Source organism: Ammospiza caudacuta, chromosome 2, assembly GCF_027887145.1.
Source record: "Ammospiza caudacuta isolate bAmmCau1 chromosome 2, bAmmCau1.pri, whole genome shotgun sequence".
Classification (NCBI taxonomy): Eukaryota; Metazoa; Chordata; class Aves; order Passeriformes; family Passerellidae; genus Ammospiza; species Ammospiza caudacuta.
The window spans coordinates 4,310,735-4,323,139 of NC_080594.1; the positions used below are offsets into that span (position 1 = coordinate 4,310,735).

The 12,405-nt window shown below is 38.7% G+C and overlaps 1 protein-coding gene across 3 annotated transcripts in view; it reads left to right on the forward strand.

The window, feature by feature from the left end:
* The window catches only part of EPHA6 (EPH receptor A6), a 362,947-nt gene that overhangs the window by 234,171 nt on the left and 116,371 nt on the right, over positions 1-12,405 (forward strand). For all 3 annotated transcript variants that reach the window (XM_058825149.1, XM_058825150.1, XM_058825151.1), the window contains exon 6: positions 12,150-12,274. In XM_058825149.1, coding sequence (XP_058681132.1) covers positions 12,150-12,274 — 125 coding nt within the window. The remainder of the gene's footprint in view (positions 1-12,149; positions 12,275-12,405) is intronic.

Sequence of the window (12,405 nt, forward strand, 5' to 3'; positions counted from 1 at the left end):
AACTCAGTGTCTTTTCAGTGTAGACGCTGAGGAGAGATGCAGAGCATGGACCAGACAGGCGGAGGTCATAATATTTTTAAGATGTGCCATCTTACAGACTTCAGAAGAAATAGAATTGCTACGTTTCTTCTGCTAAATGGGTCCTGATTCTCCTAACTTTAGGTGGTCCCATGGAGTTAGATGCTTAAAGTAACTGAGAGTAGATGTTGTAAAGTTAATGGGACCTGATCAGCAAGTGGAGACTGAAACAAACACTGACAGACTCAGAGAGTTCAAAGAGTTTGAAGAGATCTTGTCAGCCAGAGCCAATGAATTAGTTATCAATGTAGCCTTTCTTCCTCACAACTTTATGCATTCAGTTTATGTGGAATTTTTTGGAAGGACATTTCAGGGGAAGATCACCTTGGATAACATAAGAAGTTGCAAACCTAATCATGATATATCTGACCAACCATGTCATGAGTAGTTAAGTCAACACTACAAATACTTTGTGATCATGATCACTAATGAAATATGGAAAATTATGATTTATTGCAGAGTTAGCATGATGGCTCAGCAAATTCATGATATTGATGCAGGACCATCAAAATTATAACCAGTATATTTTAGAACAAAAAGTTACAAATAGTCCTTTTGTTTCCAGTAATTATTTTCCACAAATTTATTGGCACTGTATTAATCTGTGCAAGCAGAATATTATTTTTAGAAGCTATCACAAAGCTATCCTGTATTATTTATTTTTGTTGGTATTTTCCTTTTTGACCAGATTTTAGTAACCCTTATTTTCTGAACAGTACATATAAAGAGCTAGAAGATCCAGAACTGACATATTTGAGCATGTCAGGACCCATTCATAGCCATGGGAAGTTAGTGTCCTCTACATGGCATTCAAGGAATTGCTGCATGTGTGGAGGATTTTTTTTTTCCTCTATCAAAGATTTCCTTAGCTGCTGTTTTTTTTGTGGGGTTTTCCTTACCCAGGTTTCACCATATGTTTGAGTACACAGGGATTTGAGATGATTGTCTGCTGCAGAAATTTTAAGATGAAGGTCACAGAAACAGAGATCATTGCCAAATACTGAGACATGGGTCTGAATTAGCAGGTCTTACTGTTTGGTTTTGTTTGTGTGCCAAAAAACTTTTACTATCCTGTGTGGACACAGTCTGTGGATTTCTCAGACCTTCCAAACTACAGACTCACAACTGAATCACACATCAAAGTATGATATTGGAGAAAGAGAATTACTTAGAATACCTAAGGAGGATTCAAAGAAGGAAGATTTTCTTCATTATAAGAGTTAAAGAGGCTGAGCAAACTTTTGCTACTGAGGTCATTATTTTGTGGGTTTTTCCAATGTAACAGTATTGCAGTAGTGCAATTCCAGTGTCTAACCTTGATGTTTAACTTGAGCTGTCAAACTGAAAGTTGTCTAAATTGTCAAGCTCCGATTTTGTGCATGCTGTGATTTCTTCTGGTTGGTGCATGGTGGACACAGAGCATAATTTAACTTTGAATATCATTCTGAGGATCAGGCACTTGAAAGTTAGACCCCAAAGCACTCAGCTGCATGTCACTAATGTAGTGTGTGGATATGAGCCATTAGTTCTTACAAGCAGCTCCCAGAGCTGCAAGAGCAGGGTGTTTTCTCTCTGTAAAATTTCTGCAGTGCAGAAGGCTCTTTGGGGATAGATGAAAGCTTGTTCCAGAAGGAAGCTGTATGTAGCCAGCTTGCCTTTGGACTGAGCTAAACAGAAAGCTTTGTAACCAAATAGTGTATCTGAATTTCAGAAGGCTCATCTAGTCCTTTTTTTTTTTTTTTTTTTTTTTTTGTTTTTCCTCTGACAATAAGCTATGGGGTGCACTGATGGAAGAAGATCAGGAAAGTGTCAAATAATGCTTCTCCATATGTGATCTTCCAGTTCCCAGCAGCATTACCATCTTAGTTAATAAGGAATGTTTTCTCTGTTTCTTCCTTCAGTGTCTGTCAACTCCCTAACTTTTTGGACACCAAAGAATTTTTATGGTCCTTTTTAAAAAACAACCACTGCAAACTCTGCATGTGTCAGTAGGTCCCCTAGACTTCATCCTTTGGACAAAAAAAGATTGTGTAGGACAGCAGTGCTCAGCTTTCCACCTTGAACCTTCCTTTTCTTTTTTTTCTGTAGGAAGCACATTTGTTGTGCTACTAGAGATGAAAAATAGACCTGGGTAAAAATCTCCAAGGGCAGAGTTCAGCACACAGAATGTTGAAGAACACAAAAAACTCATTAAATGTCAAGAAAAACAACAGAAACACCAAAGGGGCAAAATGGAAGAGTTCTGACGATTCAGAGTCTCTTGCTAGGAGGGCATTCCTTGGATAGTTAATTTCTCAGAATGAAAAGGCAGGCTCCTTAAGCTAAGTGATGTACTGACCTGGAGGTGTGGTTGCTCAGGTTTTCTTCTCACATGAGTCTCTGTCAGGAGATTGCCTCTCCCTGAGCATGGATATGTGTAATAAGTATTAAACCACAAGCTGCAGGGCATGAGCTAACTAGCAGCAAATAGTTGAAGAGGCTTCCCTTTTGAAAGGTTATTCCATAATTACCAGCCTTCCACAAACCTCTCTTGGAAATATATTTTACTGCCTATCATCTGATCTAATTTCTACCCTTCTTTCTTGCTGTTTTAATTTGTCAGCAAGATAAAAACTTTTTAGATCCCAGTGGATTTTCAACTCTGTGGAGTTTTGTCTTTGTGAATAAAAGCAACTCAATCTTCTTGAAAAACACACAAAAGAAGGCATGTATTTTTCAAATGCATTTAATATTAGTGTGACATGTTTTCAGAATATGAGTACTGTAGTCCAGAAGGAGCCACTGGCCTTTTCTGAAGCTCAGGTTTTAGACATAACAGAAGCTAAAGGCCAGCAGCTCTTTGCTTTTAGAGTGGATTTGCCCTGATACCTTCAGGTGTCATTGCATTTATCCATCACCTTGAGAGCCTGCCCTCAGACTCAGAGGTGTGTAAACATCCCCAATGAGCTAACTAAAAGAACACATAAATTATCTTTGGCTGCAGAGCATGTGCCTAGATATTTTGTCCAGTTTTTTTGATAGCTTAAACATGCTAGAGGTATTATATAGATACACCCAACTTAAAAAAAAGAAAAGAGAAGAAATTTATTTAGGATCTTGACATATCTAAAATTACTCCTGCATTTCTGTAGAGGTCACCTTTAAAGAAGATCCATGGCTGATTTTGCAGTGAGCTTCTGTGCTGATGGTAGTGATGAATGTATTAAATGCTGTGCGTCAAACTAGGGCATACATTTGATCTACCAGCTCCCAAAGCAGGTTCAGTATCATCTCCTGACTACAGAAGGACTTAAGACAACTTGCCAAAATTAAACCCCAGTTTTTAACTTACTTGAGTCAAGTCAGATTCTACCCTACTTGCCTAGAAATTGAACACCTAAGCTACATTTGACAGCAGCAGTGCTTTCAAAGTACAAGATTCGAGTGCATCAAGTACAAACCATTGACTTCCTGGCCTCTTAGAAGTGTTTTTTGTCTGTATGCCAGAGTTTAAAAGGGTCTGCTTTTTTGTGCATAGGTTTCCACATCAAAGATTTAAAAGATATTTGATCCTCAATGAAACAGAGCTAGACTAAACCTTTGGAATATTTTTAGCATTTATGAAGTAAATAATAAGTTACATAATTTTATTTGTAACATCATTCTGGGAATTAATTTATAAGGGCATATTAATTTAGCATTGTTGTGATTTATGGAGTGCTTTGTTAAAATCAACATTTTTGGGGAAATCATTTGAAGACGTACATTTGAAGTCAGTATTGGATGTGTCTCTATGCACTTACACACATTCACTCTAAATATTGAAGTACAGTAGCTCTGACATTCTCTGCACATGCCAACAAACACAGCTTTTACAGAAGGTTCACAGAAGATGTTCACATAAAATATTCATTATATTCTTGCTAAAAGAAAAACCCCTTTCAGACCTGTAAAGTACTGTTTGACAGAAAATGTCTCTACAATCTGATCTAGCCTCGTATTTGGATATAAACAAGAGCAGGAAAGTTTTGCTGAAATGAGTGTACATTTTATGTTTGCCTTTGTTACATCGCAGGACGAGTGGCAATTAATGGAGTGAAAAGATGGCAGATTTCCTAGTGCTTTTTAACCTGCTTATTTCACTTTCCAGCTTCTGAGATCAATTTAGCAGCAGGAAGTTGTGCAGAGCAATTTGGTTGCAGCTGACCCTGGAGGGGCTGTTGCTGAATGAGACTTAGTTACAGCTCTGTTTCCGTAATGACGCCTCGCTGCAATGAGCGACGCCTTCTTAACCTCAAGTTGTGTTTCCAGTCAATTTATAGCAATACCCAAGTTACACCAGGAGGCTGAAAACAAAGCTCTCTGAAGAAATGTGTCACCACAGGTTGTCCCCACATCACAGGGCACCTAGCAGTGCTGGAATGATGTTTTTAACTTATATATCACACGGGCTGGAACACATCTTTCTTCACGCTGATTAACATCATTATAGTAGCAATCTGAATCTGCTGATAAACCAGTTTCTCCTGCCTCCTTCTTTTTTAACACAGTTTTCCTTAAAAAGGAAAGCCACTCTCTCTTCCTTTTTAGAGGACTCCTGTGTGTCAGGAATAGTAGCCCAGGAAAGCACGCACACCAATTTCAAGCGTGCCACCAGCCGACAGTCATTGTGGCTCACCACAATGCCTGAGTCAGGAGTAACACTGAGCATCACAACACAGAACATTTGAGGGTGGGAAAGCAGAAAATCTGCTGGTTAGGGACATAATGTTCTGTTACTTCTCCTCTAGGTACCACAGCAGGGTTTATAATCATCATGAGTGATAGGAAGGGAATGGACTTGCCTGGAGTGGCCTCTTACACCCTTCCCTGGTTTTTGATCCAGAACAACATGAAGAGAAGGGCCTTTTTTCCCCAGTAATCACATTTTTACTGTGCCATTCAGCCATAGAAGTTGTTGCCACATGTTGTGAGCCCATGTACTAGTCCCACACAACCTTCTGCCAAACAAGCAGAGAGCAGCTCTGGTTTACAGGGATCTGTTCCCTCAGGAATCCCCATGACCTGTTAGATCTCTCGTTTCCTCCTGCCCTAAAAGGCAATTGACAGGATCCAAGAATCTGCTGATTCTGATGCAAATCCCTTTGGTTGCCAGAGACCTGTTGATTTGACATTATTTCCATTTATGTGACAGGCAACCTGCTTTAGTTTTGCAAATCTTTTTTGTTTGCATATGATTCCTGGACTCACAACCTCCCTCTGTGTTTTTTTGAACTGAATTTATTCCTCTTGCTTTAGACATGCAGAACATATAAAGAAACTCCTTAAAACATAGATTTAGGTAAAGCATTTGTGTGATATTTTTTAAGGGATAGGATTTTTTAAAAAATTTGTAAGCAAGATATTTTTAATCATTCATTGTGCTATAAATTGTGTCAACTATCTCGCAATACTTTTTACCTTTGAGGCTTTGCACATACATGTCATCAGAGAGAGCAGAACAGCCACACAATCTGACTGACAGCTGAGAAGGCTTTATTTTGTACTGTCGTTTTAAGTATCTTCTACTAAAATCCACTTTGAAGTAGCAGAAGCTGAGTAGGTCCTGTAAGGAGTAAAGCTTTAGGAGTGCTTCTGTCTGAAGCTTGAAAAATGGAGAATGGCAGCACATTCTGCAAGTGAAAGTAAATCTGTAGTGTTGCAAAATCATGTGGATGAATAATTACTGTCTCTTTGCATAAGATCAACAATAGATGAAAGAGAAATTAGGCAGCAAGGGGGAAAAAATTGCATTATGGATCACAAAAAAAAGCCATGTTGAATCTATATTTACCCTGGAGGAAATCTGGGGTTGTGTCTATCATGACCTTTAGCCCACAACACTGTAAGCAGAATCCAGTTTTTGACAAGGGTGTCGGGTTCACTTGGCTTCCATCCACCATTTCTGAGCAAGCAAAGGAGATCTGCAAGGGGAAAGATTTTAAGATGGAGGGAGAAATGATAATTATAACTTGCTGGAGGCCTATTTTCAGTAAATGAAGTGCTTCAAAAGAAGCACACTGCTCTGCTGTCTTTTGAGTGCAAACCTTTAGGGAACTAGTGTAAGAAAATGAAGTAAAAATTACTTTTTAAACCCAAAACTTGTTAATTTGCAAGCTGTAATGCTTTGTCAGGGAAACACCATACTCAACTTTGAACTCCAAGGTTAGTGCCACTAATAGTATCCCCTCCAAGCATTGTAACTGTGAATTACTACTGAAATGATTAGGAAGATAAGAGACTATTATGGGAAGAATCAAATATCTTATCTAGTCACTGTACTAATTGAAAGCAAGCTTGTATGGTAAGAAAACAAATTCTTGCTGAATTCACTACAAACCTGAAGATGTTTTATCCATGTGAACATCTTTAATATACAGAGGTGGGTTATGAACTGGGGATTTTTTAACAGAAGTTTAATTTCTGTTCATATTTCAGTGGTTTGTTTCCCATGTCAGCTTGTGCTTAGGTTTTAGTCTTTTATATTCCCACAATCACACTCCTAACAAGAAAAAGTGCTCACGTATTGCAAATAAAGGAACTTACTGACATTCACATTGTATGTTAAGATAGCTCAGTCAAAAGATTAAAGAAAATCTCTGGAGCACAACCAGAAAAGAATATAAACAGAGGTCTCCTGGATCCCTATCACATCCCTTGTTCATAAGATACTCTTTCTTCCCTTATCCTGAAAGATAGCAACAGAAAGATGAACAAACAAACACAAAAGAAAGAAAGGATGAACTGCATCTCTGCTGGAGGATTAATAACCATACTGCAGGAGTGAAGACTGCTCTGGATTATAGACAGCACAGCCACATCCTTCAGATGACTGATCATATGCTTCACACATGGCATTAGTAATGCAGGATCAAGGCTTCAGGCCTCTTCACTTCCCTGGAAAATCCTTGGCAAACAGCTTAAATGGGTAAAGCACTGGAGGCACTATCATTGATCAGGAAATGTTTCATTGCTTCCAGTTCTGTTACTGGAGTGAAATGTCTTCTCTAAGAGATAATAAGCAGCTTATTGCCTTTCTAGTCGTCTTTCTAGAATCAGAAGTGAATCTTTTTCTTATTGTGCCCTGAAATAATGTCTTTTCTTTTTTTTAGATGTGGCATTGTGAATGAAATCTCAGTGCTCTTTTTATTGATATTTATAATTTTAAATCATACTCAGTGTCCAGTAGTATAGGAATTGTAATATAGTTACAGAACGTAGGCTGGTGAAACACTGTGAAATTATAATAGCATTTTCTCATATAGGAAAAGTGCAAAGGGTGTTTTTACCACCTGGAAGAACACTTCAGATTTGGACCTTGATACATCTCTATTCTTTTTCATTGATTTCCTAACATTTTTTGTTTAATGGGCTTGAAATTATTAGATAACTATAAGTTCTATAGTGTTAAGCATAGTTTACTGTTGGTTTAATTTGTGCCATTAATCTGTAAATGAAGCCTGAAGAGCCCTTTCCTTTTCATGACCAAGAAAACAGTTTTCTTTTGTTTTCTGATCCAACACAGTCAATGTGAAGCAATCTTTACAGCATTGGTATCTCTTCCACCCTCAACTGCCCTTCTCTTACTGAAAGCACTAGTTCCCCCAACAGGAGGAGTGCAGGCTCCCTGCAGGATGTTAAAGCAGTTTCCTCCTCTGTAGGGTGAACCTAGGAGGGATTAATGAGTTTTAAAAGAGAAGTAAGGGCTTTGAGTAGAGTTTATTCAGTATTTTCCCATAACTGCAGTTGAGAAGTGACGGAGATAAGAGAGGAGGAAGAGGCAGGGAGAGAGGTGGATTCCCTCCTCTGAAGGGAAACCCTGCTCAGAAAACAGGTGACAAAGGCCTGTATTATGGTGAGTGTGATCTCTCCTGTACCTTGAAGCAGGCAGAGGTCTCAAGGAGAGAATAACATTTAATTATGCAATTTCTGTAATTGTTGCTAATGGCAGAGGTATAGAAACAAAAAACTGAATTAAACACGTGATCCCAAAAGGCGTTATTTTACATATTGAGAGCCACAATATTTTACATACTGACACCCACAGCCTTCTCATGAGGATGGTATCCAATGGAATGAAGATAACCTATTTTGAAATCAGACAGTTATGGATAATGGAAGTCAGCCTCAGAAAAAGAAATTTTCTAGGGAAAGAACAGTTAGTCCAGTCATTGTTTAATATACACATTTTCTGTCCTGTATGTATCACATGAGGAAAAAAGGATTCTGAAAAAGAGAAGCCAAAGAAATTTAGAAATAAAATCAGCTCACTCTAAATGAAAGAATGCACTTCCATTATTCAGTAAAAATTTGAAAAGACCAAGAAGCTTGTGGGACTAAATTAAATGAGGAGCTCACCACATTGTAGATGACTCATTGTAATTCAAGAAATTTATAACAGTGTAGAAGATGTAACAGATGGTGCAAAGAATCCTCTGTACAAAACACAGATCAGTGCTGAGCTCAAGAGCCAGAAACCACCCTTCAGCCTAGGACCAATGGCCAGAAAATGCTGCCCTTAAAGTGATTAAAACCCATGCTGCTCTTCTAAGCATTTCTTTTTTTCAAAAGGTTTCATTGGGTAACCATATAAGAGTTCTCCTGCAGCTACTGGATTTGAAACAACTAATTAAAAGAACTTCCCATTGCTTCATCATAGGGACATTAGAGCAGCTGCCTTTAGGAATGGGAAAATAGGATTTACCTATTTTACAATCTTCTGCTTAAAAAGAGCTTTAACAATAAGTGGATAGAATCTCTAAGGTCTAATTGACTTCTGCTCTGGTGAGCAACAGTTATAAGGAGCTGAAATTTCTCCACAGAAATGAATGCTCTTTAGTAGCACTTCACAACAAAAGGAATAGAATCTCAGCTAGCTGTGCTTTTAATTACTTGGTTTTATTTGTTTCTTCCTACAATGAATATCTGACTGGAATCCTATCTGGCAAAAATAGGATCATTCTTCTGCACATACAGGAAATGGTCAATGGTGATTCTTCTGTGCCTTTTTATTAAAAAGTACACTTTTTTTGGGGGGGGGGGGGGTGGTTTGATTTTTTTTTTTGTTTTGGTTTTTGGGGTTTTTTTGTCATATTCGCAGCTTTATGTTCACATCTCTGCATTTGGATTTAGAGGATTCAGTGCTGGCGCAGTGCCACAGTTGTGATGTGAGCCTTGCTGTTTGAGCTTCTTGGTTTCAAGTGCAGGTCAAGCACAGATGGTTTGGGGGAGAGCTAAAGTAATTTTGTTCTGTTAACTTCAGACTGAGTTCTTTCCCAGAAAGACAACTGGGATTATTTCATATACTGAAGTTTTGAGAGGATCTTCCAATGCACCATGACTGTGCTTTTGAAATGCACTTCAACAAATGGAAGAATTACTGTGTTGAGTTTGGCTGAAAACATGCATGAATTGCTGTATAAATTAGGAAGTTAGAACACAAAGAAAAATCCCCATTATGCAGTACATATGAAAAGCTTGTAAAGTTGAGGCTATGATTTGAAGACATGTTATATCAGCAGTGTATATTTTATAAGCCTAAAAGAACCAGGAATATCATTTTATCTACAGCTTAACCTGTTTTCTGTCACCAGTCTTAGTAATTTTGGGTTGGGTTGTCTGAAGAGTGAGCTCCCTGATGCTGTGGGATGAAGCTGCAGTGTGCTGAGGCTCATCACCTCTAAGCAGGCACACAGGGGGTACCAGATGTATCTGACAGGTTGCTGTGGCTCCCTCAGACCCACCCGTAAATCGCAGCTCAATGCCAGTGAATGACTCAAAATGACAAATAGTAAAACTACTTATGTGAGCAGTGCCTTCCTGGGCCCATGATCAGTGTTTAGCAATTACAAATCCATGTTTGCTAGCTCCAGCTTTCCTTTTAACAGACCTGGCTTTGTATCTTGCTTGGAGAAGTGATTGTACCCCAGAGAGATATTGTGAGAGCTCAACTTCACCCTCAGTTTCAAGAGTAAAAATTTCTTTTTGGCTAAGGGAGTAGTTTAACCTGCCCAGGGAAAATTTTGTTTCAAATCCTGTGAATGCTTTTTATTTATTATTGTGTTTTATTCTGTTCAGTTATTTACATTGTGCTGTTTAGGGGCTTCCTGAAAACCAGGTTAATCCTTTATTCTGCATGGCAGGAATTCTTGTTTTTTCTTCCTGACACTCTTGCATCAGACCTGTGGTTAAAGTGGCAAAGGTGTAGAAGTTTCCTGTGTCAGCTCTTACACTTTGGTAGGGTTTTGTTTTCTGGTGTTAGGTGTTGAGTTGGGGAATTTTTTTCACATCAGAGAGGACAAAACTATTATCCCACAGAATAGTTATCCAAAGGTAAGACTGGATGGAACTTAATTTTCTCTCTCAGATAAATGTATTATCACAGAGAAAAATGTGCACATCTCTGTGTAGAGTTTCCCTTTTTTCAAAGACAAACACACGGTTTTGTTTTCTTGTGTTTGTTTGCATTCTAGAATTTATTGTTTTCATTTCTTAAACCTCCTGAAATGTTTACAGGAAAGAAGACTTAGGCATGAAATTTTGTGACTAGGAGCAGATTCTCTTTTCATTTTCCTAGGGAGATTCTTTCGTTCAAAAGAAATCATAAAAATGTGTTATTTTTAGGACACAACTCCATGGAAACTTAGAAGTAGTTAAGTAAGATTCAGAAGAGAGATGAATGGGGGAGGGTGTGTAATAAACTAATATATTTTAGTGGAAAGACAAATAATGAAATCTGTGAACCACTTATGGTAGCTGGCTTGTTGATCTTAGTTGTGTTCAGGACTGTTGAATAATATGACTGGGTTTGCTGTAACATTTGGGAAAGCTGCACATCAATAATATTAAAACCAATAAGTGTCTGGAGAATATTTTTAGATGTTTGGCCAGATTAATAAAACAAGCAAAGATTATTTTCTAGAACACAATCTTTGCACCATTTGAAATCATTGCATAGATAACCGTGCACCTTTATTGTATTTCTGGGGTGCAGTGATGAAGGAAGGAATGATGAATCTGACTCCATGTTCTCAGAAGGCTAATTTATTCTTTTATGGTCTATATTATATTAAAGAATACTAAACTATACTATACTAAAGAATACAGAAAGGATACTTACAGAATGCTAAAAAGATAATAATGAAAACTCGTGACTCTTTCCAGAGTCCTGACACAGCTTGGCAATGATTGGCCAATGAATGAAAACACATCAGAAACCAATGAAACAATAACCTGTTGGTAAACAATCTCCAAACACATTCCAAAGGAGCAAAACACAGGAGAAGCAAATGAGATAATAATTGGTTTCCGTTTTATTGGAGGCTTCTCAGCTTCCCAGGAGAAAAATTGTGGGCAAAGGGATTTTTCAGAGAATGTGAATGCCACGCACCTTCTTTTCCAAAAAGGCAAAAAAACTGGTTCTTAAAATTGGCTAACCCCAGAGTGAGATAATTTGGCTCCTAGGTGCATCCATGCATGTTGGGCCCTTTCCAGGAGCTGATTTTTCTCCCTTTGCTCATACCCCAATCCCTTCCAGGGGCTCCTGCAGGAGCTGGCTCTTGGTGCACACAGACCCCTCATAAAGGGCTTGCCAGAAAAGGGATTCATTGCATCTGGTTTGAGCTGTGTCACTTTATTTTACCCCAGAGAGTAAACTGAATGTACATCCTAAACATTTGAATCGTAACATTTAATGAAGTTTAAGCTGAATGCAGAATTTGCTGCCTCTGCAGTGTGGTTCTGCTCTGGACACGGTGTCCCTGGAGCCAGCAGTGCTGCCTGGCTGGGGCAGAGCCCACCCAGCCCTGTTTCTTTCTGTGTTTTTGCACAGAGCCGTTTTCCAGAAGCTGCTCTGCACCTCAGCAGAGGAGTTACCAGCGTGTGCTTGAGACATTAATTCCAGGTTATATGGTTTTCCTGAGAATTGCCATCTGTCGTGCTTTTCTGTCTGGAGGTCACTCCAAGTTGCCTCGGGTTGGTTTCCTCAGACAGGAGGTTGGAAGGATAAACCGTGTGCTTCGTCTTTAACCCTTAGTTATCCTTTTCCCTTTCAGCACCCACCTTGATAGGTATGGTCAGGAAGGACTGGGCTTCCCAAAACAGCATTGCCCTCTCCTGGCAAGAGCCGGACTTTCCCCATGGAGCAATTCTGGACTACGAGATCAAGTACTATGAGAAAGTAGGTCTCACTTACAGCATCACCCACACTCAGATCCTAAAGAGCAATGTGTTTTGTATTCTTAATAGTAATTTTTAAATCTTTTCACTTGACCCCCACCTACAATGCTGTGTGTATATGCCAGACATTTT